General features: G+C 44.7%; 1 protein-coding gene across 1 annotated transcript in view; it reads left to right on the plus strand.

The window, feature by feature from the left end:
* TRABD2B (TraB domain containing 2B) overlaps positions 1-27,171 on the plus strand; it is a 67,643-nt gene that overhangs the window by 15,163 nt on the left and 25,309 nt on the right. The window contains exon 3 of the mRNA XM_029911612.1: positions 24,226-24,495. Coding sequence (XP_029767472.1) covers positions 24,226-24,495 — 270 coding nt within the window. The remainder of the gene's footprint in view (positions 1-24,225; positions 24,496-27,171) is intronic.

Consider the following 27,171-nt stretch of genomic DNA (forward strand, 5'->3'; position numbering starts at 1 on the left):
GATATCTTTTCCCCACTCTGAATGGTTTCCAGGTGGCAGTGCTGGAACAATCCCTGATTTCTACTGTGAACTTTTGGGATTTAATCCAAGCCTCTAGATCACCCTCCCTTCACTAGCTCCATCACAGTCAGGACAGAAGGGAATCAAAGCCATAATTCATTGTTTTTTCACGTGACAATATAATTTGCAATGGTTCCAAAGAGGAGGGGATGGGGATTAAATAGGGATCATGTCCATGTGTATGTGAATGTATTGCCTAACCTAAAGTTGGGGAATAGAATTGTTTAGTGCTTTTGAAATTTAGTCACGGAAATATGGTGGAATTCCTACATGGCCCTAAAATATCGTCCTTCGTGATTTTATCTCCCCTATCACAGTTATCTCAGGGGTTGAGTCACTCAAGGTAAGTATTGGGGGTGGGAGGAAATAGGGAAAGGTTTCAAAATCAGGGGTAGGGAAGCAGAGTTAACTTGTCAATGAAAATGTAAAGACCCTCTCACATCATAGCAAGGTATTAGTTACGGCCAGTGTCTGTGCATGCTGTTTATGCCACCTGTCAGATATCAGGCACCTTCTGAAAGAAAATATTAGTTTGGCCAGAAACATTTGAAATTATTCCCAGTTCTGCAGCTCCCTCTACTGGGGATCCCGAGCTACCAGGCTCCCCCACTCCTAGGCTGCCTGTCGCATGGACTGCCTCAGAGCAGGGGCTCCTAGAGGTTCCAGGCGTCTCGTTCCTTGGCCAAGGAAGCCACAGCTCCGTTCCATAGAGTTGATTAAAAATCCATTGAAGGCAGTAGAAAGACTCTGCTGAACTTCCATGGTCTTTGGATCTGGCCCATTATGGTTGTTTGGTGACCTACAGGAAATGGGTTGCTTTTCCTGGCATCCCTCCCATGGGACCGGTCTCCACAGGACAGGAACCAGTGCCAGAATTGGCAATAATATGGTAGCTTTGTTGGCATCCTCATCAGAAAGGCTACAGAATGAATCAGAAAGGAGACAGAATGACCCTCTAGCCCTGGAGATACTGGACCAAATTCAGACGATGTATCTGTGCCCGTTTATACCAGCAGAGAATTTGGCCCATTACAAAGAAGGTTGCCCTGTCAGTGATCATGTTGCACTTGTCCTTTGGACTGATTCATTTCCCGGTGATATCAATCTGGACTAAAGTGCTGCTACACTTTGTACCAGCTCAAGTGGTACAACGGTATAAAGTGGCATCATGTGGTTTGAAGGACTGTCCATTTATCTAGGTATGTCTGCAGTATGTCTGCAGTCACCCAGTCTATCCAGTGTCAACTTTCCCTACCTTTGTTATCACACTGTCATGCAAAGAGGCCTCACACATTTGACCTGATAGCTTTTCTACTTCCAGAGCCGTCTTTTTTAACAGTGGAGTTTGTGGGATGTGTTGTAATCATTAGAACTACTCGCTTGGTTGTCAGCAGAACTGCAGGTAATTCTGCATGATATGTAGAAGCAAGTATTTAATATGGATGATTTCCTATAAACAAGGTGGGAGAAATACGTTTCAAGGTCTTTTCTCCATATTATCCTTCTGGCCAACATTTCTGCAAGTAAAATTCGGTTCACAAGAATGGTTGCTGAAAAGGAAAGTGCTGAGAATATTCATGGTTCCACACATAAATACACTTACAAACACATTTTCATACCTGTAGTAGTGCTGAGGTGTTCACATGGCCATCTTGAAAGTCCCAGGTGATTGGGAAGTCATCCAGAAACAAAACCATGTGATTTAGGTGGCCAGTCTCACAGGGCTAGATTGTGGAGTACTTATGTTGTTGAGTACATTCATTTCAGTGGAACTACTTATGGGAGTAAGTGCTCACCGGTACAAGTAAGCACTCCTCAAACTTGCCTGTAGCAGAACTAACAAATGATGAATAGCAACTACTTGAAGAACCAGTTAGCAAGTAATTTACAATACGTTTGCATACAATACCCATTGAATGATTTTGATTAACAATCAAAGTCCGTTCCTGATCATCTGAAAAGAGAAAATTCATCCATTAAATGGTGTGCTGCAAATAGATTACCCAGCTCCACTTCTGATCTGTTAGAGAAGCATCCAGACTTGTTCATCCCTCTGTGAGCCAAACTAATCTTTGTGGTTCACCCTTCACTACAGTTCATGCTACTTACAAGTGAGGATCACACCAATCTGTTTTCCATTTCCTGGAGATTAAATTCCTGTGTTTGACATCATTTTAGCTTAGTCAGAACTTCCCAGCAAAGCAACTCCTCCACTTTCTGTGTGTGTCGGGGCAGCCTCCTGTGTATCGATGCACATGGCAATACTTCATGCTTCTTGAACTACAGAGAGCACAAGTTCAACTCTTTTCTTTCCCCCTGCAAACTTAATTAGCATGAATCCATTCTGAAAGACACTGACTTTTTCCCCTTGCACTCCCTGATGTGCTACGTTGCAGGGAGAATGAGGAATGAGGATGTCTATAAGAAAAAAGTTGGCAAAAGCAATCAGGTAGATACGTCTGGGAAACACATGACTAACAGCCATTGATGGATCCAATATGGAGAGGTTCTTTCAAGGAGAGAGATTTTCCAGTGCAGTGTTCCGATCCAAAAATCCAACTTTAGGATTGGCACGTCCCCATCTTCAGTGAAGGAACAGGACAACAGGTCAGGAAATCCTGATGGAAACTGACTTGTTCTGCTTAGGCCTTGTCCTGGAATCCTCACTGTTCGTAATCCCACTGACTTCAGTTGTTCTACTTGGGGGAGATAGACCCGGCTACTCCTGAGGGAGTTCTGCACCAAAAAGTTAAAAATTCTGCACCAAAAGAAATAAAAATTCTGTGCACAATATTTTAAAATTCTGTAAAATTCTGCAAATTGTATTTGTCAATAAGTAAATGTGGAGGCTCCAGCATGGGAGAGGGAAGCACAGGCCACTGGCTGCACAGAGGTGGGAGATCACCCTGAAGTTTGTACTCCCCCAGGACATGGGTTCGGCAGTGAGGCTGCCTGACCCTTACACAGTGCAAGGGCTGGGCCGGCCCCAGAAACACTCTGGTGCCCTGCCCCTCCACACCAGGAGCAGCAGGTGTGTGCAGGCAGGCTCAGCCCTGCAGGATCCAAGTGTGGGGGGATCCAGACGTAGGGTGAGAGCGTTCTGTGTGGGGCAATCTAGGTGCGGGCAGCTCAGTGGGGCTTTTGGGTGCGGGGGGGATCTGGATGTACAGGGGTTCATTGGGAGGGTTCCAGGTGCAGGGGAAATGGGATTTTGCAGGGGAGTCCAGGGTAAAGGTGGTTGAGGCTCAGCAGGGAGGGTCTGGGTGGGCAGGTTTAGCGGAGGGGTCTGGGTGCTGCAGGAGTGTGGCTTGGGGTGGGAGTACGGGTGCAATTGGTTGGGACTCAGTGGGGTGGTGGTCCAGGTGCAGGGGATCCATTGGGGTGGTCAAGGTGAAGGGGCCATAGGGCTCGGCGGGGTGGGGGTTTGAGCCCAGGAGGCTCAGTAGGAGGTGGTCTGCATGTAGGGGTGAGGGTCCATATTCAGGGGGGTGAGGCTTGGTGGGGGGTTTGGGTGTGGGGGGTCTGGATGCAGGGGGTGAGGCTCGGTGAGGTGGGGGTTTAGGTGTGGGGAGCTCAGGATTGGGGGGTTCTGAGTGTGGGGAATGAGGCTTGGCAGGGTGGGGGTTCGGATGTGGGGGGCTTGGTGTGGTGGGGTGAGGCTCGGCAGAGGGGTCTGAGTATGGGGGGGTCCGGATGCACAGGGGTTGGGCGGACAGGGTAGCAGATCCCCATTCAGAGACCCCTCCACCCACAGCTGAGGATAGGGTCAGGAAATGGGAGGGATGGGGGTGGAGGTTCCTGCAGCTGAGGGAGGTTTCTGGGGGTGGGTCTGACCTGGCCCTGCTCCTGCCCCCATCCACTCCTTGCAGGGAAAGAGGAAGTCACATACTCTCCCGCACCCCACCCAGCCAGGACTAGCAGCTGAGCCCAACGCAGGGTAGGAGCCACATGCCAAGGCATCTCCAGTTCCCCTGACCCCAACACCAGCAGTGATTTACCTCTCGACTGGCTGCTCCGGGCACCTGAAACAACACGCCCATGCTGCTGGAAGGGGTGGGTAACTGCTTTTGTGGCTTCCCTTTGCTTCCCTGTCGGAAAGTCATTTTTCTGCGGGGAAGCAAAGAAATCTGTGGGGGACATGAATTCTGCATGTGTCCAGTGGCCCATAATTCCCCCAGGAGTAAGACCCTTAGCCTGTATGATGGACACTGTAAAGCAGATCCTCAGCTGCTGTAAATTGTCATAGCTTCTTTGACTTCCTCTGTCTGTCTATCATTTGTAAAGCACCCCATCTCTGTAGGGTGTCATTTTCTAAAGCACTTAGCAATGGCCCAACTTTGCTCCCGTTAGAGTCAAAAGTAAAACTTCCTTTGACTTCAGTGGGAAAAGAGTTAAGTTCATGCTGAATCCTTTTGAAGGTCCCAACTATCATATTTACACATAATTATGTATCAACTGTTTTATAGCCTCACCTCCATCCTGCCCTCCAGGGCCATAGCCTACGTTCTCTCTATGTTCTCTCGCCCGTGCCAAATTAAAGAAAAAATATTAGGAAATCCTGCAGTTGACGTGCGTGTTGGAAAGTACTGAAGTTGCTTAACAGTCTTACTACATTTAGGCTCCTCATTGTTGCATATATTTGCAATCCCAGGACTTCATTGTTTTCATTCTGTATTTCCAAACCATTCTTCATAGTTTCAATAGTAATAGGTAACTCTTGGCACTTCTAGGGCACTTTGTCCTTGAATCTGAAAGATCTTTACAGTTATTCATTAACAGTGCCTCACTACACCCCCTCAGAGTACGCAAACAAGTAGTATTATCCCCACTTTACAGATGGGAAAACTGAGCATCTATGTGGCTTTTTAGCCTGAGATATTTAGTCACTTAAGGAGGCTTTGCAAATCTGAGTGTTAATGTTAATGGCTAGAGCATATGGATCAGCCTTGCCCTCTGCTGTATGGAATTCCAAGCCTGCTCAAGTGAGTGTGTACTCGTCACCTTCTACAGGCTGCTGAGGAATGTAGCTCTAGTAACGTTCATTGAAAGCTATTGTTTTCTGGAGCAGAAAATCCTGAATTCTGTCCCCATTGGCCCCCGTGAAGTTTATACAACTACAGAAACATTATGATCATGCAGTTGCTCAGTGAGAAAGTTATGGATAGGGCCCAGGAGTCCTGCAGGCAGTGCCCTGTTCTAACAATTAGATTACGTTCCTCATCGGTTTCAACCACAACTTTATATTTCAGAATTATTTATGCACAAATAAAGCCAGTCACAAAAATACCTTTGTAGAGACAACCCCTCTCCATTTAATTTGGAACTGCCAATACGAGTCTGGAGTCTGTTGTCCTCCAAGAGCATTTTCCCAGCCATGGGCCCTGTTGCGTTTGAAGTGAGTGCAGTACTTTGAAACGAAGATGAACAGTGATCAAACCAGGCTGAAAGATTCAGGGTATTGACTGCTTTCCATGGAACCCCACTGCAAAGACATGTTTATGTTCTGAAGTATTCCTGACGGACAACTTGGAAGTCATGCGCTAACCTAGTTTTGGAAATCTAAATAGTTTCCTATTGCTCTTGACGTGAAATGCTTCCCAGATAAACAGTCTCCCCTTCCACCGAGGAAAAATGATACTTCTTTATATCCAGGATTTTAATCACAAGGGACTAAGTTGGGCTGCCACTTATCCTCTATGAAGATGCTGGTTTGGGTGGGCACTGGGCTATATTTAACCCTAGAGTGTGTGTGTGTGCCAACAGCATTCAGAATGAGTTAGCTTTATTCGGTGAAACTGAAATATCCTTCTAGAGTGTAAGCGTTTTCTATATCCACATCTTTGGGCCTGTTTTTATTACACACTTGGAATTTAAAGCACAATCCAGCTGGCTGAGATGGGCTCACGTGGGCCTGCCTTAGTTTTGTAGTATTGTACTTCTCGCTGAGTTCTGGAGGCAAGAAGCATCACTGACTGGCTTCATCCCTACTTGAGATATGGTCACACACTTCTGTGAAGCAGAAGCTTGCAGCATAGTTGCGGATTAGCCACTGGGCTACTGGGGCCAGTGCCCAGGGGCCCCGGCCAATTGGGCACCCCCACGCCCTAACCCGCTCCGCCCACCTGAGTTCAACACTGATGAGAGTTGAGGGTGTCTAGTACCTCCCGTGATGGGGAACTCACCTCTTATCTGATGGTCGAACTCCACTCATTGAAATATATCAAAGGAATAAGGCCATGTGTTCAGTCTAGCCCTTTACAGTTCCATAGGCGGTTTTTGCACACACAACCATCCCAACACCTACACATCCAAATTGGGTAGTGAGACCTACACCTCTCCACCAATGCACGTAACTTTTCGTTAATGTTAAATAAGAATTTTACACATGCATCAAGGGATGATTATACTTCTGTGCTAGGACACAATGATGTAACAAAGCATGTACATGTCCAGATATTTAGGAAAGGATTCAGCGTAAGGTGCCAGGGACATGTATTGTTTGGAATAAATGCAGTTAGACGGGTCAGAAAATCGCCTGGTGTTTACTTTGCTCTTCTGATCTTGGGAAAGCCGAGGAAAGGCTCGATGACACACAAATCTTATTTAGTGCAATTTTCTCAACTATAGTTCTATGGTTCTGTAACTGAGGTGGCTCGCCCGGTGGGCTGAGAGCCATGGGCTAAGCCAAACTGATTATACAATGAGCCCCACCTAGGGGGAATCAGGCAATCAGGTGCCTGGCCGGTGAGTCTTGCCCACATGCTCAGGGTCCACCTGATTGCCACACTTGGGGTTGGGAAGGAATTTTTCCCCAGGTCAGATTGGTAGAGACCCTGGGGGCTTTCACCTTCCTCTGCAGCATGGGGCACGGGTCACTTGCTGGTTTACATTAGAGTAAGTGCTGGATTCTTTGTAACTTGAAGTCTTTAAATCATGAGTTGAGGACGTCAGTAACTCAGCCAGAGGTTACGGGTCTATTACAGGAGTGGATGGGTAAAGTTCTGTGGCCTGCGATGTGCAGGAGGTCAGACTAGATCGGGGCAGGCAAACTTTTTGGCCTGAGGGCCGCATCAGGTTTTGGAAATCGTATGGAGGGCCGGTTAGGGGAGGCGGTCGTGGCCCGGCCCCCACCTTCTATCCGCCGCCCCTCCAGGACTACTGCCCCATCCAACCCCCCCGTTCCCTGATGGCCCCCCTGGGACCCCTGCCCCATCCACACACCCCCGTCCCAGTCCCCTGACTGCCCCTGGACCCCTCACCCCTGGCTGCCCCCCGCTGCCCAATCCAACCCCTCTTCTCATTCCTGACAGCCCCCCAGGGACTCCTGCCCCATCCACACACCCCCACTCCCTGTCCCCTGATGCCCCCAGAACCCTCACCCCTGACTGCCCCCCGCTGCCCAATCCAACCCCTCCTCTCATTCCTGATGGCCCCCCCCGGGACCCCTGCCCCATCCAACCACCCCTTCTCCCTGTCCCCTGACTGCCCCCTGCTGCCCCATCCAACCCCCCCTCCTTCCTGACTGCCCCCCCGGGACCCCTGTCCCCTGTTCCCCCCCCGATCGCCCCGACCCCATCCACACCCCCGCCCCCTGACCACCACTCCAAACTCCCCTGCCCTCTGTCCAACCCCCCTGCTCCCTGCCCCCTTACCGCGCTGCCTGGAGCACTGGTGGCTGGCGGCGCTACAGCCGGGCCACGCCGCCGCCGCCGCCACCACGCAGCACAGAGCACCGGGTCAGGCCGGCTCTGCAGCTGCGCTGCCCCAGGAGCTCACAGCCCCACCGCCCAGAGCATTGCGCCTGCGGTGGGGCGAGCTGAGGCTGCGGGGCAGGGGGAATAGCAGGGGGGAGCTGGGGGCTAGCCTCCCGGGCCAGGAGCTCAGGGGCTGGGCAGGAGGGTCCCATGGGCCGGATGGGGCCCGTGGGCTGTAGTTTGCCCACCTCTGGACTAGATGATCACGATGGTCCCTTCTGGCCTTAAAGCCTATGAGTCTAATGTCCCATAAAGAGCAGAAGGTGGCTGCTGTAGAAAGAGGGAAGGCCGGGCTTAAGTGGTGACAATGCCCAGCTGGAGTAAGTGCCAGGGAGGACGCTCAGAGGAGGTAGGGGAAAGTTCTAGGAGAGACCCTGATTAAGCAAGGAAGAGACAGAGAGAGACCCAGAGGGGAACCTAAGAGGCTGGGCCGGAAGGGAAAACTGCAAGACAGCTAAAGGAGTAGAGCTAACTGTTCAGTTCAGGGCCCTGGGCCAGAACCCAGAGTGGGACTGGGTTCCGTTCCCCCACTGGCCCCAAGGAAGGGGGTATACAAGCCCACTGCAAAGCTTATCAAGCCCACCAGGGGGCCCCCAGGCTGAGGGAATAGCCCCAGAGGTGGTGGAAGGATTTTGTCTGCATTAGGGTCATTTGGGGACTTTCAATTTGGACAGCTGTGACCCAAGAAGGGGTGGACTTAAAATGGTAACCTGGCCAGAGGGCCGAGTCACTGAAAGAGAAACCAGAGCAACCATTGGCAGGGAAGCAAGCCATCTGCTATGCCAGGGGTAGGCAACCTATGGCACGTGTGCCGAAGGCGGCACGCGAGCTGATTTTCAGTGGCACTCACACTGCCCGGGTCCTGGCCACCGGTCCGGGGGGCTCTGCATTTTAATTTAATTTTCAATGAAGCTTCTTAAACATTTCAAAAACCTTATTTACTTTACATACATCCATAGTTTAGTTCTATATTATAGACTTATAGAAAGTGACCTTCTAAAAACGTTCAAATGTATGACTGGCACGTGAAACATTAAATCAGAGTGAATAAATGAAGACTCGGCACACCGCTTCTGAAAGGTTGCCGACCCCTGTGCTATGCCATGCCTGGCCTCAAGGGGACACCTAGTGGAGAGTGGATTCATTTACAGGTTTGCAAAAGCTTTTTCTGGAGGAGAATTTTCAAAAGCACCTAAAAGATTTAAGAGCACAAGTCCCATTGCCTTTCAGTGAGACTTGGGCTCTTAAATCTCTAAGTATCTTGAAGATCTCCTGGGTGTGGAAGTTAAGTTGTGTGGAAAGAAATCCAGTAAGGGCAAGTTTTTCAAAAACAAGACTCTTAAGTTAGTTTCCATGATTCATATAAGGAAGCCCTTCTAGCAAAGGTCGGAGATTTCTGGCTGCTCTCTTGTTTGAGTTCTCAGCGTTGCCTGTCAAACATACCAGCTGCCTATGAAGATGGCAGTTGTTATACGAAGCACACTTCCACAAGCACTGTGGAATTGCCTTTAAATGCCTTTAAAAATCTGGACCTAAGTCCCCAAGCTGACAGATGTTGCTGAATCATATCCTGCATGGATTAAGAAAGCGTAGCCAACATTGAACAGTGGGTTACAGTGGTAAACATTGAATTCAGATCCTCCATGCTACTATCACTTGAGCTACAAGAGAATCTCCCTCATCGGGTAACAGTATAGGGCCTGGGACACGGAGTTAATTCTGTCCAACAGGGACAGTGATGCCAGTTTATTGCTACAATTTACTTTAAGAAAACCCTGTGAAATATAGAGGTCTGACTGGAAATCAGAGAGAAAATTTCACATGAAAAGCCCTTCATCACCAAACAAACGTTGTTTTCGGTGTTACGTAAACAGATTAGCAGAGGCAAGGCCGTGCACTGTTGGAAGAGAAATCTGAGCTAGGAGGCTTCCAAACTGTCCTGGCATTGTACTACAGTCCGATAGCTCAGCAGCGTGACTGCTAGAAACTAAGCCAAGTGCCAGTCATACTTTCAGTGCTAGACCATGGAGTTCGTTAGACTTGTTGGGAGTGACGTTACGCGGCTTTTCAGCAGCTAAGTGGTGCCATGCACGAGATGCCAAGACACCTGCTCAGATAACTGGCACTTGGATAAAGCATTTTCAACCAAACAAACATCTGCTGAAAAATACATGCACTACAAGGAGGATGCTTCCAAACTGACATCATCGGCTCCAGGGAATGACACCACAAGTGGTTTTCATTTGCCCGATGTTTCGTTTATTGCGGTATGGGGGTTTTCCTCACAGGAAGAAAGCTGAACTCGAATGCTTGCCTCTCCGAGCAGAGATAATGAGATGTTGTTTTTGTTCAAAAACACGTCACGAGCCGGGTATCTTTCGTTCTCGTCAAACAGCTTTGGTGAAGATTCCACCGTCCCCTCTCATCTCCTGTCTGATTACATTTTTTTCCTCAGCGAGTGCAAGCTTCAGAGTGCACACAGGTCCCTGGATGGTGCTGGTGTGAACCCAGAGTAGGATGACCAGATAGCAAGTAAAAAAAAATGAGGAGCCCTTGTGGCACCTTAGAGACTAACAAATTTATTTGGGCCTAAGCTTTCGGGGGCTAGAACCCACTTCAGCTTATCCCAAATAAATTTGTTAGTCTCTAAAGTGCCACAAGGACTCCTCGTTTTTTGTTTGTTTGGTTTTGCTGATACAGACTAACACAGCTACCATTGAAACCTGTCAGATAGCAAGTATGAAAAATTGGGACGGGGTAGGGGGTAATAGGCACCGATATAAGAAAAAGCTCCAAATATCGGGACTGTCCCTATAAAACAGGACATCTGGTCACCCTAATCCAGAGTGGCATCAGTGAATGCTCCTGATACTCCCCTGAATCTTGGCAGCATTGCATTGCTTTACCAACACAAAGCTCTCCCATGGCCAGCCATGGCAAACCCACCCAGTACAAGAATATTATCTCATAACGCAGCCACCATAGTGGCTCCAACCGTCCTCCTCCACCCAGCACTCTGAAGCTGAGGGTGTGAGCAGGGGAAATAGGATGGGACTCATAGACTCATAGACTTTAAGGTCAGAAGGGACCATTATGATCATCTAGTCTGACCTCCTGCACAACGCAGGCCACAGAATCTCACCCACCCACTCCTGTATCAAACCCCTAACCTATGCCTGAGTTACTGAAGTCCTCAAATCGTGGTTTAAAGACCTCAAGGTGCAGAGAATCCTCCAGCAAGTGACCCGTGCCCCACGCTGCAGAGGAAGGCGAAAAACCTCAAGTGATCCCTGGCTGCTGTTGCTGGCCAGTGCAAGTTACAGCAGCTCTGTGGTGGTCAGCCTGATGCTCAACCGGTCCTAGAATCAGGGGATTGGCTTAGAGCCACCTTTGCACCGCCTCCCTTCACCTGGCTCTGAGCTGTTCTTGGTTCCCCTTGGCAGGAGTTATGTGGATATAAAACTGGTGGGAGTGAGAAGAGGATCAGTGCCAGTGACAAGGAAAAGCATTTTTTGCTTGCAAATAAGTGAAGCAGAGCCCTGTGAGTTGCTGATATATGGTATGACACTAAGCCACGGGCACTGGTGTTAGCCAGCACCTCAGGTGTCTCCAACGTACCCACTTCTTGAATGTGTCTGACCTGCTTCTGGTGAAAAGCCAAACAGCATGTGTAAGGGATTGATCCTTTTAGGCTCTGAGTTCCTCTGGCAAGGTGCTGAGCACTCTCAACTCCCAGTCAGGTCACTGAAGTCATTGGGAGTTGAGAGAGCTCCTGAAAGGCACCTTAGGAACTTACAGCATCAGGCCCTCAGTCAAAAGCACCATCATAGGGTACTATCCTGTACCAATCATGGTCAATATGGAGCTTTGCCATTGACATCAATGGAAGCAAGATCAGGGCCGTGTTACCTGAGCTCGTTTAATGGTGTATGTTGTAAGCAAGCGTGAAGCAGCATACTACCCCTTTAAGGGCCAGGCTGTGGCTGGCAGCCTGGGGGTAATCAAGGAAGACCTTCCCTGCAGTGGCACTGGACTATTTAAACAGAAACAGGTAGCTGAGTAGGAGGAGAGGGGCATAGAAGCTGTGAAGGCTGCAGAGGGTGGTGTTTTTTCTCTCAGGCTCCAGGAGACCAGCGTAACCTGATTTTGAGACTTTGTTTTGTGGAGCTGAAGTCTGGGAATTCTGCACCAGGATCCCAATTAACTGCGTATTGTAATTGCTTCTGTCCTGAAACCTTGTTAGAAGGGGACATGCTATTTTGTTAGTGTGAGTTGGCTCCTCCTTGTCCCGGGCTGTTAAAGCAAACCCATTACTATCCCAATGGTGGGAAATTAATGGAGGACCACACCAGGTTGCAAAGGGGCACATGGGGACACCACATAACTTTACAGAAGGGGTTCCCAATTTTTTTGCTGGCACTACCCAATTTTAATGAAGTATTTCCTGCCAGGACCCCAGACAGCAAAGAGCAAAATCGCATCCTCTGCACAGCGTGACCTCACCCGCACTGTGTGTGCAACGTCATGCTGCATGGAGGGCGCCATTTTGCTCTACAAAATGGCATCCTCTCCACAGTGTGACCTTATATGTACAGTGCATGCGAGGTCATGCTCTGCGGAAGATGCCATTTTGTAGAGCAAAATGGCATCCTCCATGCATTGTGACCTCACAGGCACAGTACATGCGAGGTCACACTGTGAGAGCAAAATGGCATCCTCCATACACAAGGGATTGCCTCAACCCCATCTGCTCATGGTACGACCCCATTTGGGATGGCGACCCCCCCAGTTTGGGAGCCTCTGCTTCACAGCAAGGTTATCAAATCTGATTTAATCACAATAATTAAAAATTAGTCTTCCATTGCCGATAGCACTGACCATGACCTAAAATGTTTGCCAGCCACTCAATTTGTGTATTAAGCTCTATTCAGGTAGATTTGTATTTCTAATTAAAGAGGAGAATAAAGCCGGTATTTTTTTTCTCAAGGACTTGGCAGACATGAATCTGCTTTCTCTTCCAGGAATTTTAATGAAGAATGGATTTTTTTCATTCAGAAAGATGTTTGTGTGTTGTGTGACTGCACTGTGCAATTTAGCGAGTTTGTGTTAACACAGAAAGGGAGCCTGTGATGGATATAGTATTTAAAGTCAGTAAGCTTTAGGTTTGATAAAATAGCCTTGGACCTTAAGGAAAAGGGAGTTTATATCAGGGGTTCCAAAACTGTGGTACATGCACCACTGTTGGTACATGAGCTTGAAGTTCCATCCATTCACCTCGCAACAATTTTTTAAGATGGTGATGGGTGAACGAATGAAGTTTGACAGCCGCTGGCTTAGACAATGTACTGCTAGGCAGCGCACCGTGATCCCATGTTTCAAGAATGAGTTCTAAAGTAGAGTTGCCTGCAGACAGTTTAAAGTGTCATCTTCTTACACTTGTCTAGGATTTTTGATAACTGTCTTGTTCTTTTCTGAGTCTCTCAGGTCCAGCGATAAAAAGATGTAGATGGGCTTCAGCAACATTTCTGGAGGGATTCACTTAATCCCTAATTTTAGCTCAGCAGATAGGATGTTTCACTGTGGAAGTCTTTTCCCCTATGGGCTGGAAAAGTGGATTTAGCATAACTCAGATGTCAGGATCTTCTGACAGGTATCTGATTCCACCCTGCTGCCTGCTACATAATCTTAGTGGTCCCTGTCTCTCTTCTTCCAGAGTTGAAAGCTGCTCATCTTTCATCCCATGAGTTTAAAGACCTGGTACTTCAGCAAGGTACTTAACACAGAAATTGCGACATTGGATCAGATCTGTGATCCATCTAGTGCAGCCATATTCAGACCTCAGTGATTCAGGAGCCAAATTAGCGATCAACATTACCCAAAAGAGCCTCAGGAGTGTGATTTAAACAGTATGACAGGGGAAATATTTAGGTATATATTATTCTCACAGCAAAATGACTGACCAAGTGTTATTACAATTGGTTAATAATATAGTACTGACTGGTTAATAGCTTAGACTGGTTAATAATTAAATCGACAGCGTTTTAATATCATGTGCTGCAAAGAGCCGCAGGAGACACATTAAAGAGTCGCTTGTGGCTCATCAACCTCAATCGGAGTATCACTGATCTAGTGTCTTGTCTCCAACAGTGGCAAGTGCCAGAAACATCTGGCCACTGTACGCAGATGTGGAATTATCTGCCCTCAACCTAAACATAAAGTCAATGGGATTACTCATGTGCTTCAAATTAGTCACATGCTTCAGAAGTACCTTGCCAAATCAGGGCCCAAATCTGGAGTTTCTTTTTCAGATGGGAAGGTAAATTTATGCTCATGCAGATGTTTCTCTCTCAAGAGTATTAAAGCAAACATCTCACAAATGAGGAAACTGGGCAACAGACCTAGAGATGGTCGTGGGTCCACTAACACGCACAGTGGTAGTTTGGGCTTCCTCTGCTCAGCATGCAATGGTGGAAAAGGCAGACATCTGAGTCCCAAACCTGCCTTACATACCACTAACTTTCCAAAGGTAGCCTGGCTATGCCTACATACTTGCAGAACAGTGCACAGTGCAGGGAAGTCAGTAGAGTTATATTAGTATAAAATCGGAGCGAAAGAGAGGAGAATCTTGCTTAGTATTTTTAGATTGTCCTTAGCACTTAGGGAGAGAAAAGGGTTAGTTGAATATTTGTCCTGCTCTCAGTACTCTAAGTTTCAAGACCATAATCATTAAAACAAAATAATGGCACTTTGGTCACCATTTCTAGTTCCTCAGAAATGCCTAACCTACTATCAAAATGCCGTGAAATTAGCGATGGAACAGAACCAAACTCGCAATCCAAAACTTTAACTTTGGATCTGGGGGACCTCACTTTGGCAGATCGGGCCATTATGAGTGTGAGTTATATGACTTGTAAAACACAGAGATCTATGTGCCATGAATGGTATTGTCCAGCATCAGAAAAATTCTGCTATCTAATATGACATCATCCACACCAACACTGAAAGTTAGTGCTCTGAGAGCTCATAGGGAGAGGAAGTAGTGATTGCATAGCCCGACAATAAATTCACCATTCTTCTTTATTAAAGTAATACATGTGAGTATTAAAAACTCATGTTAAAAGGAAAGAAGTTGTATATTCTCTGTTGCTACTAATTTTTTTCAAGCCATAACAGAGCAAAATGGGTAGAATAAAGTTTGAGAGGAATGTTCTTGTTTAATAAAATGTAAAACTAGAATCTTCGACTTTAAACAACAACGTTCTCCAATCCTCCATGTTCATAGAGAGCTCTGAGTGAAATAGATTTCCATCTCATGGAAAATTCTCATATTTCAGCATTTGTTTGTGTATCAAATCAGGACAAAAACCTGGAATATCAGCATTGTTCATGAAATAAAATGTTCTGAAAAAATTTCAGAAATTATGAAATATTTCAGTTTGTCAGCTCAACTTTGAACTGTTTCCCCCTATGGTGGTGCGTTGCCTTATGGGAGCTGTAGTTTGGCTCTGATGCTGCCAAACTCCCACTATGGACTGGGCTCCCTGGCCAGATTATATCTCCCATGATGCACATGCAGTCATGTAGCTACCATGATCCATCACACCACTCAGAGAGACTTCCTTGCATCGTCAATGTTCTCTAGCCAGGGAGCCCAGCCCATAGAAGAGAATGGGGGCATGAGACCTTTGAACTACAACTCCCATGAGGCAATACGACACTACAGGGAGATGCAGTTTAATGTTGAACTGACTTGAAACCAAACATTTCAGGTCAGTTCAAGAAACCAAAATATTTCAATTCAGGTCAAATTGGAGAAATATTTCATTTTGGTTTCCCCCACAGAAAATCAAAACAATTTGGCAAAGTTGAAATTTTCCGGCAGAAAATCTTGATGTTGTGGAAACTTGTGTTTTCTGTCAAAGTGTCGCAGGTGGAAAACTCCAGGACATCTGTAACAATCGAAGTGGTGTGCTTGTCCTGCCTGGATGCTGGGGGTAGGATTTGGAGAGCCTGAGATGGGGTTCCGCACCCCCTTTGCATGCTCTGGTATGGCCTCTTGTTCTCAGCAAGGTTTCGGGGGTGGTAGCAGGACATTGGAAAAGCAGGACGACCATGTGGCTCCAACACCTCCATCACACATCACACAGAGCTGATATCCTGAGGCAGTAGTATCTGACATGTACAGTCTCCACTACACTTCAAAATTGTCCTAGGAGCCAGATCTTCATTTGCACTAAGGCCACAGCCCTGCACGGGCGCCGACCTTCCTTTTTCAGGGTGGGTGCTCCACCCTCACTCTGACCCAAGACCCCCCTCTCCACCTCTTCCCCCAGGGCCCCACCCTTGCTCCACCTCTTCCTGCTCATGCCCCGCCCTTTCCCCCCAGCACCTCCTGCCTGCCACCAAACAGCTGATAGGTGGAGCTCGCTGAACAGCTGATTGGCTGGGCCTGCCAAGCAGCTGATCGGTGGGTGGCTGGTGGGTGCTGAGCACCCACTATTTTTTTTCCATGGGTGCTCCAGCCCCGGAGTCACTCACGGAGTATGCAGCTCTGGCAGTGTAAGAGGGCCTTAAGAGGGGTGTGTATTTCAATAACAACTTCCAGAGCAGTGTACAGGGGCCTTACGTGAGAATTCAGGCCTAGGAGCACAGAAGTCCTAAGAAATCACTAAATACTGTGTAGGCCTTATTCTCATTTACACCACAACTAGCAGCGGGGGGAAATTTTATGACCAAAACTTTTTTCAGCAAAAAATGCAATTTGAGCATTTCACAAGTTCATGTTGGTTTTGCCAAAGTGCCGGGGGGGAGGGCGGGAATCCAACAATCTCAGAATGTTTTGATTTGACATCCTTGTGCCCATCTACTCGGCCTGATGCTACTTTAACACAGTTGTCAGCTAATTTTTAATCGCAGAATCTTTATGGTGAACCCAGAGCACAGCAGGAGGAAAAATTGGGAAAATCCCGATGCCTCTGTGGCATGCGGGCAGAAGATGAAGGACATGTGTAAGTGAGCAAAGAATTCTTGACTTGACAAACACTCCCAAACTGGAATTTATGAGAATCCAGATACAATAAAATGATATTAGCTAGAATTTGGCTGCACACTGTGCGTAGCAATTGAATGATGGCACAGAGACGAAGCTGCCACATCACACATTCCTGGCTTTTACCACAGCTTCTCTATTGAGGAAATGAAATCTTTCATCTCGTCGGTTAATCTATAAAATAAAGAAACTGAGAGGAAAATCACTAGACTTGGAAGGACTAGGGAGAATATGGCAGCTTTGCAAGTCAGGAGTTTCCTTCACCCAAACTAAAAAGAAGAGATGCATATAGCAAATTGGCAAGCTGTGTTTTAAAAGGTTCTCTGTGCATCTTAGGGAATATAAATACTTCAGTAAAATAAGGGAAAACTGGTCTTGGGTTTTGGTTGGGTTGAAGCGTAAAGTGTGTTTATGTCCAGAACAATGTGTAAAAGTGCTGAACACACCTGCTTCCTTTCATAAATTAATTGCAATTGCACTGACATAGGCTGGGGTGAATTTTGCTGTCTGCGTCTCTGAGTCATAGTTTCTCACTTACACGCAAAACCAGGACAAAAATCCTGGCTCCATTGAAATCAATTGAGGTTTTGCCATTGTCTTTAACAGGGCTAGGATTTCACCTGCGGTTTCTATTACTGTTAACCCTGAGGAATCCAAAGCAACACTGGGAAAGTGAGTGGTAGTCTACTCCGCCCTGATGTTTCCTCAACACAACTGTCATCTAATTTCTAACTGCAGAATCTTTTCCGGTGGTGGCAATGTGGCAGGCAGAAAGAACCTAACTGGATTTTCAGGCCTCGGGTTGAGTTTGTAGCACCAGCAGTTAGAAAAGAAGCAAAGCAAACAAATTAGATCTGGAACGCTTGAGAGAGGTTATATATGGAACGCCAGGATGTTACTTTTACAGACCCACTTTTCTGTCTACAGCTGCACTAGGTGTTTAGTACGGCCTGATGATGATTTAAAACTCAAAGGCAAAGAGCCCAGAGAATAGGAACAAGAACTGCGGCAGCACAGCAATGAAGCAGATTAATCTCAACCTGAAACATCAGCATGGCAATTTTTGATCAACCCTTGTACAAAATTGAGAGCAGTAAAGCTACCAGGAGCAAAATGTGGCACTGGGACCTCTGTCTTTGTCTGGACCAAGAGTTTTACAGAACTAAAAAAACTAATTCTTCCCAGAAGAATCAATGTTTCTTATATCCTAGGAGCTAAACTTCAAAGAGAATGTAATCATAGGCTTCCACCTTCTGTCACCTTGATTTCATGATTCCTCAGGCTTTGGTTTACAGAATCATTGTATAAGGTCAGGTTATGCTCTTGGTGTGGAAAACTCATCCATGGTCCAAGAAGATCCATGAGTTTCAATTTTCAGAATTTCCTGCAGATCATCCCACAGGGAGAGGCAGGTTTGGGAAAGGTGGGCCCTTCAAACCTGGAGGTGTGACAAGATTCTCATGGAAATCCCATGAGACATGTGTGGAGCGTTTGTGTGTAGGTGTGGAATTTTCTGATGGTTCTTAGGGAAAATACCTCATGGTCTCAGAAAATCAAAACTTATCCTTGTTATCTTCCACATCTCTAAAAATAACCTTGACAAATTGCCTGGTTAATAATGATGAAAGAAAGAAAAAAAAATCTACAAGTGGGGTTACCTACTACATACATGGCTCCGCTAATGCTAGTGAACGAAGCTAAGAACGGAGAGAAACCAGAATAATAGGAAAAGAACCAGTCCAACAGTCAGTGAATCTAATGGCAGACTCACTCCACTTGTAATCTAAATGCAGCCCAGTTCTTTTTAAAAATAAATAGTTTATAAAATCAGAAAATAAAGAAATGTACAAACCCTTCATGTAGGGCCAAACCCTATTGAAATCAGCAGGAAAACTCCCATTGATTGACATGAGGGTTACCATGGTTTGACAAAATAGCATACAAATGTTCATATAATATGGTTGGATTAATTTTTCATATTCTGTTAGACTACATTTTTTGTTTACATTTCTGGTTAAATATGTTTGGCATAATAACCAGATTTTGGGGGGAAAAACATGATCTCTAGAATTTATTAAATCAATTTCAAAATATGTTCACTCTTATGCTATTAAAACTTGCTGAACTAGCTTTTTGTTATTGTTGTTGTGTCCAATTTTTAGGGATTTTTTTTTTTTTTTGCTTGAATGGTCTCCTGATTATATTTCCATTTCTAAGTGAGAGCCATGACAAATAATTGAGTTTATGGCCATTTTTCCTAGAGATATATTTCCACCTCAGATTCACAGTATTTTATTTTCTAGCATTGTCATTCCTGGGGGCCATTTTCCAGTGGTATTTGAAGGGGCATATGTCACAGATCTAACTGTGCAAAGCAGACACTGATCTACTGGGTCTTCATGAGATGATTACTGATACAAAAGTAATGGAACAAATATCAACCAAATGTAATATACAGCTCTCACAACTCAGCTGGTCCTAATACACCAGACACTAAAAATGAGAGTGGTTAGGTTTATGACCCTCTTTAGGTTACAACATTTTGTAATTGCGCCACTATTTATTTATCCTCTTGCTGAAGAATGTTCCAAAATATCGAGTTTACAACCCATGGGTTGTGTAACAGTGATGGAAGGAATTACAATTGAGAGTTTCAAAGCTACCAAAGGGATTTGGTTGCCCCATTAATTTTAACAGGGATAGGTCATCCAACTCTCTGAAAAGGGTTTCCAGAATTTCAGCCTACAAAGTTTCCTCTCTACTAGCTCCAATCATCTAGGAATTCAGAACATTATGAGCTCTTGACATAAGGGAAAAGGTGACAAAATCTAGAAATGCAGGGTTCTGATGTCTCAGTGCACCTTCAAGAAACCATTCATAGATTCCAAGGTGAAAAGGGACCGTTGTGATCATCTAGTTTGACCTCCTGCATAACACAGGCCAGAGAACTTCCCCATGCATGAGCTGCACTTCCAAATCTTCTTCTTGTAGAAATGAGCATATATGGTAGTTTGTTTGGTGTGTACTGGCCAGGTTTCGCATTAAGAGATTATTGTGGTGACCTTTTTGCAGATTGTTCAGAATACTGGAAGTATTTTGGGAGATGTGGAAATAACCATCAATAGAAAAGTTCCACAAAAATGTCATTTAACTCAGCAATGGGGCAAAGCTCAGTTTTAATGTATATGCATATGCTATCTCTCTTAGGTGCTTAGTTGCCTGGCTCCTCACAACGTTTAATGTATTCATCCTCACAACAGCCCTGGGAGGTAGAGCAGTGCTATTATCCCCATTTCACAGATGGGGACCTGAGGCACAAGAGAGACTACGATCCCACAGGAAGTCTGTGGTGCAGCAGGAAACTGAATCCAGGTCTCTCTAATCTTGGGCTCGTACCCTCACCACTGTATCTGACAACCTCAGACCTCATTGGGTACATTTGCATCACTTCTTGGCATCCTGCCTTCACCCTGCTTGAGTCCATCTTCTCTGTCTAGCCCTTTGCATCACACCTATCTCTGTGGCATTTTCTTAATATGACTGTGCTTACTATGCTCGGTGACTATATAGACACACTGGTATGTTATTATTTTATCCCTGTTACTATCACAGTAAGATGAGCATAAATACTCAAAGTGGCACATTGAGGATTTAGGGACTGATCCATAGCCCATTAGAGAGAAAAGGTCGGTGCGGTCATATCTTTTATTGGAACAACTTTGTAACTCTTCTCAGTCTGCTTTGGAGCAATTTTGTATCTTTTGTGAACTTTGTCAGCTTCCTGTTCACCCCTTTTTCCAGATCATTTATGAATATGTTAAACAGCAGTGGTCAGTCCCAGTACAGATCCTTGGGGGATACCACTATTTACCTTTCTCCATTGTGAAGACTGACCATTTTTTCCTCCCCTTGGTTTCCTATCTTTTAACCAGTTACTGATCCATGAGAGGAACTTCCCTCTTATCCCATGACTGCTTACATTGCTTAAGAGCCTTTGACGAGGGAGTTTGATGAAGGCTGTCTGAAAGTCCAAGTACACTGAATCAACTGGATCACCCTTGTCCACATGCTTATTGACATCCTCAAAGAATTCTTATAGATTAGTGAGGCATGATTTTCCTTTACAAAAGCTGTGTTGACTCTTCCCCAACATATTGTGTTCATCTATGTGTCTGATAATTCTGTTCTTTACTATAGTTTAAACCAGTTTGCCTGATAATGAATTAGGCTTATCGTCCTGTAATTGCCAGGATCACCTCTGGAATCTTTTTTTTAAAAATTGGAGTTATATTAGCTGTTCTCCCGTCATCCAGTACAGAGGCTGGTTTAAGCGGTGGGTTACATACCATATTTAGTAGTTCTGCCATTTCGTATTTGAAATGTTGTTAGACACGTTACCTCCTACCCTTCTGGGGGTAGCTTTGCTTTAACAATGAGTAGAGGGATCCCTATCTATCTCTTACAGCCTTCCATGAGTTTGGGGAACTTAATAAATGTTTTTGAAGAGCTTTGAGATTCTTCAATGAAAGACCCCACAGAAGTGCAAAATATTGTTACTAATGTTCTCAACATGAGTCATGCAGCAGAATCTCATTGGGACAAGCTCTGATGCCCTTATACTAAGTAATACTTTACTCCACGGAGTAAAGTGCTACTCAGTGTGAGTAAAGGTGTCAGAATTTGGCTCACTGAAATCTTGAAATGACACGAAATATCAGAATTTTAGAATTCAAAACAAACCTAGAGAATTTAGTGAGAGCAGCCCCTTGGTTGGGTGTAGAAGCATTATTGAGCTTTGAAGAGTCTTGTTATTGTTGCCGTTGAATGACAAAAAGTTACTGTGCCTTTATTAATAAGTCTTCTGTGAGCAACGATGAATGCCTAGTAGCAGTTAGGATCCAGATGAGTGACATTGGAAAAACTTTTAGGGGCAATGTGAGATAGTGGAAAGTGACTTTGACTGTTCTGAGTGCTGTCTTAATAGATTTAAGAACAAATTAGCTACTAATAGTAGTAGATATGAATCTTTTTTGGACTAGAACAAAATGTTCCATAATGAAACATGTGGTTTCACTTTGAAGCACATTCTGTAAATTGTCACCAGTGAAGTTAAGAATTTTTTGTTACTCACTAGTTTCACTCAGGAGGCAAAACTTTTAACCGGGCTTTAACTGTTTCTGTCAGAAAAGGCATAGCTTCAGTGTAATATGAATAGTTTTGCAGGCCTCATTGATTATGCATTTTGTGCCACTTTTTTCTAGCTGTACCCCTTTGGACCACTCTTGCAGTAGGTGAAGATTCGATCTCCCCCAATTGAACTTTCACTCAAATCTCAAATCTAATGTGAACTTTTCTTTAAGTTAGGAAAAGTTTCCCTTTGGTTTTGTATTATTTTTGTACCTCTTTTTTGGGTACCTTAGCATTCCCATGAGAGAGAGGCTGTTGTATTGTGTATACATACACATTATATGTGTATAATACAATAATAAGAATTATTGAAACTCTAGCAAAACACAAAATAAAAACACACACAACAACAACCCACATTTCTCATAGCAGTTCCAGCCAAAGTGTACATATGCAAGAGGTGGAAGTAGTTCAGATGGCGGTGGTGAAGGGACTCAGTTGACCTAGGTTCAAATCCTGGCACCAGGATAGACTTCTTGGGCAAGTCACCTAACCTCTCTATGCCGTATGCATAAAATGGGGATAATAATAATTAATAATACTTGAACCTGGGTCTTCCACATCCCAGCTTACAGTCCTTGCTCAAACATAATAAGGTTCCCCCATTGCTAGCCCAAATTTGGCTGCTCAAATATAATTACCGTAACAGTCAAGAAAATGATTGTTTGCTACAAAATGCGTTTTCTTCTAAAAGTGAAAGAAAGAAAGAAAGAAAGAAAGAAAGAAAGAAGGGAAATATCTTTCCACCCTATGTACAGCTTGACCTCAACAAAGGTAACCGCTTGTTAACAATAATGTGATTTCCCTCAGTAAGAACTCATTTGTGCCCTATAAGCCACAGACCACAGTAGGAGGTGATGCAAAATCTCACTACCTCAATAGGAGGACCAGTGCATGGGGGGAGTGTGTAAGGTGCAAGAAGAGGTGGAGTTATACTCCAGTTGCTTCCCTCCCCTCTTTAGGTCATATTATTCAAAGTTTCATAGATTCCCCAGGCCAGAAGGGACCATTGTGATCATCTAGTCTGACCTCCTGAATACCACAGGCCACAGAACTTCCCCCAAATAATTCCTAGAGCATATCTTCTAGGAAAACATCCAATCTTGATTTTAAAATTGTCCGTGAGGGAGAATCCATCATAGCTCTTGGTAAGTTGTTCCAATGGTTAATTACTCTCACTGTTAAAAATTTGCATATTATTTCCAGTCTGAATTTAGGGTTCAAAAAAGAACTAGATAAATTCATAGAGGACAGGTCCATCAATGGCTGTTAGCCAGGATGGGCAGGAATGGTGTCCCTAGCCTTGGTTTACCAGAAGCTGGGAATGGGCAACGGGGATGGATCACTTGATGGATGATGACCTGTTCTGTTCATTCCCTCTGGGGCACCTGGCATTGGCCACTGTCGGAAGACAGGATACTGGGCTAGATGGACCTTTGGTCTGACTCAGTATGGCCGTTCTTATGGTCTTATGTCTAGCTTCAACTTCCAGTCACTGGATCACGCTATACCTTTTTCTGCTAGATTGAAGAGCTTATTATTAAAGGTATCTTATATCATCAGGCATGGGAAGTACCACAGTTGTGCCTGGCCACTGCATAGAGGTAAAAGCTAGACCTGAGAGGAAAAAGGGTTTCCCATCCCTTGAAAAAAATTTATTTCCGTTTTTTTCCTGTCCCAAACAGGAATAAAAAGTCAAAATCTTGACTTTTTCTGTAAAATGAAAACCTGGGAGGTGGGGGGAAAGTTCTCAGGTCAGTTGAACTATTTCATTTAGATCATTTAAAAATCTTTTGTTTTGATTTTGACCTTTTTAATTTAATTTTGTACTCTAATTGCCTTTAAGTTTTTTAACCAAAAAGATGTTTTCAGCCAGAAATCTTTTCCTTTCTAAAATATTGAAACAAAATGCTTAGACGATTTCAAAACTTCTTTCCAAAAATTCTTCAAGTTGAAAAATGTATCGAAACTGACACTTTCCCATGAAAAGTTTCTGTTTTGACAAATGGGTGTTTTCTGAGGGGAAAAAACGTTTCATCAAAAAATTCCCAGCCTGCTGTAGGAAAAGCCCTTCACCTCCTCATGTACCTTCACAGTGGCTGGTAGAGTTCTTTCTATCACGCTTTTGTTAGGATGGTTACCCATTCACATATTACATTTATATGTGTTTTGCAGCTCAAGGACAAAGAACACAAACCCTTCTTCAGGGGGGTCCTCAGGAACAGCTGCATCTGCTGTCCATATTTTTGAGCATGTACCAGTGTCTTCTCCCTCTTCGATGCCTCTTCAGTCAGATGAAGAAGACAGCCTGCCACCGCACCTCCTGCTACCAGATAGCATCAGCCAGCTGGAAGAGTTTGGCCGTCAGAAGAAATGGCATAAGAAGCAGCACAAACACCATCGCCAAAGGCAGTTCAATGACCTGTGGGTTCGAATAGAGGACAGGTGAGTCATTGTTATTACCCCAGCATCTTTTGCCTCCTCATTGTCTCACGACTTGACGGTTGACCCCCACTGATTGGCTGATGTAACAAACCATGAGTCATGAGGGGGCTCTGGGGGTAAGGAGTGGGGGCTGGGATGTGTGATGATATTTTTCAGGCATAGAGGGGGGAATATGGGAGTTGGGGTGAAGGCTAAGCTGGTATAGGTACATTGGATCAAAACTGGAAAGGAAAAGAGAGAGGTTGGCATGATGAGGTTTAAAATACAGGTTTATACAGGCCCGCTAACACACCAAAGGAAATGAAACAAACAGTATTTGGAACTGGCCACTTATCTATCAATATAGCTGTCCACCTTAGGGTTATATACTGGTACCCATCACAGTAATATCTGACTGCCTTCCATCTAAAATTGATAGCAGTAGCGTGAAGTCTCTGGTACTTCTCCTGTGTTGGGGTGAAAACTGTGCTTGGGGTATTTCTCTTTATTTGTGTATTTTGTAGGTTTTTTTCAAGCTATTTTATGTTGTGATTGGTTGATTTACTGATGATACAGGTTTTATTTCCTATTTTGGGTGGGTGTCTGGACAGGTGAGGGTGTCACTGTTCTGAATGTGACCTGTGCTGTGGTGGAAAGGCCCTTTGGAAGAGGGAGGTTTTGCAGTGTCTCTTAAAGATGGTCAGAGTCTGGATTCTCCTGGTCTCATCTGGAAGTTTGTTCCACAGATGGAGCTGCTTTGTCCCCAGCTCTCATACACTCAGTCCTGGCCTTTGTGATCTGAGTTATCCCAGAGGAGGGCAACCTCTTTGTTTTCCATTTGAAGGGTACCAAGTCCTCCAGTGTCCCAGCATTCCATAGGCCCGCCTGTCCCAGCTCAACATCATGTGGGACAAAAGGATGTGTTAAAGACTCAGATGTGGTTGGAGCATGGGTGTTAGACACATTTCCTGAATTATCTATAAATTCAGGCTAAAGGGCAGGATACCTGCTATGCTCTGTAGCTATGAGTTCAAACAACTGGATGGAATTGGCTGTTCATTTTTTTATTTATAACAAGTATTGCTTCCAAAAATGGTTTTGAAAAGCCTGGTTCCCCAGTTTAGTGTTGCAACGATGCTTTTTATTACCCCTAGAGGATCTCATCTGAATCTAAACCTTTTATTCCTTTCCATTCGATGAAGACTGAGGAGATGGTAAAATATCAGTTTTCTGGCTCACAGAGCTTATGATGAACAAGACTTTGCATGACATTTGCTTTGCGGCAGTGTTTCTAAGGAGGCATATGTGGAGTTGGGTGGGAAACCAAAGACCTAAAATGAAGAAGGGGGAAAAAATCTGCTTTAGTGCTTTCAGATTTTTTTTTTTTTTATTATTTTTATTTTTTGGTGCTGTTACAATTCTAAAGCAACTTCCGTTTTAAAAAAAAATTACAAACTGTTAATCCAAAATCAGAGGCTCATGGGAAGCTTTGGTTTCCCAATAAAAATGGATGTGGTATTGAAATTTACAAAACAGCTGCTGCATATTGTGCTTTTGGCAGTTCCGTTTCGTCAGCATCAACTGCACGTTGGGGCTAGCGCTATGCATTGTACAGGGTGTTATTTTTTAAATGGTTCCATTCCCATTGGCCATAGTAGAACATAAGACTGTGTAAGTTATTAGAGTCTGCAGTATGATTATTCCCTGAACGGGTGCAATAGAATAATTCTGGGGCCAACTCCTTAACTGAAGATAAATTAAATGGGCTAGATTCACAGCTGAGCTATGCTGATTTTACACCATCTTGGGCTCTGGCCCAGTATACCAAGAATGTTCTTCCAGTTCATGGCTGTTTCCTAGCTTCCTTATTATCAGGTTAAGTTATACACTGAAACTTGGCAAGAAGAAAAGGTGCACAAAGCTGGGATAAGTTGGGGCGGGAGGGGGAACCTGTGTCATTTTTATTTCAGGTGAAAACCATGTAAAACTCAGTACGTTTCCATCCAAAGCCTTCAAACTTCAATATTTTCAGTTGAGTTTCAAAGCCAAATGTGTGAGTGGGGGAGCATGCAAGCAAATTTAAACCAGATTAAAGGTTCTTGTTTGAACCCCACTGAACTATGAAATCACTATGTTTCAGAGCTCTTTTCCAAAGCTTTATTGACCATGGATTAGAGGACTTTATGAGCCATGAATTGCAGGGCTTTTATGGACTGTGGATTAAAAGTCCATCTCCTACACGTCCATGGAAATCTTAGGGTGTTTTTTTAAGCTTCCAATACAGAAACAAAGGAAATGAACAAATGAGAACAATGTTAAAGGAACATCAAAGGTCTGAATTCAACCTATAAAAGCCAGGAAATCCATAATTAATGGTTCCACTAAGGCCTTAACTCATACAGTATTTCTAGTCTGCTCTGGGTTGTAGCCACCATCTGAAATAGTCTAATAAAGATGATTCATCATTTAACATCATACATTATTATTATTTATTTTAGAGATCGTCTCTCTCGTTTTATTCTATCCTGAGAGCTGGGACCAGCTGTCACACACAAACTGATATTCTCTAGATTTGTATAACATCAGGGTGTTCTGGTAGAAGGTTTCTAGATCTGGAATTCACCTACCCCTGCTGCTCTGACAAAGCCAAGATTTGTTACAAAGCCAAGCTATTTCATATGTGGGGGTTGAAAAATA

The sequence above is a fragment of the Terrapene carolina genome, unplaced genomic scaffold (assembly GCF_002925995.2).
Source record: "Terrapene carolina triunguis isolate 2854851 unplaced genomic scaffold, T_m_triunguis-2.0 Scaffold110, whole genome shotgun sequence".
NCBI lineage: Eukaryota > Metazoa > Chordata > Testudines > Emydidae > Terrapene > Terrapene triunguis.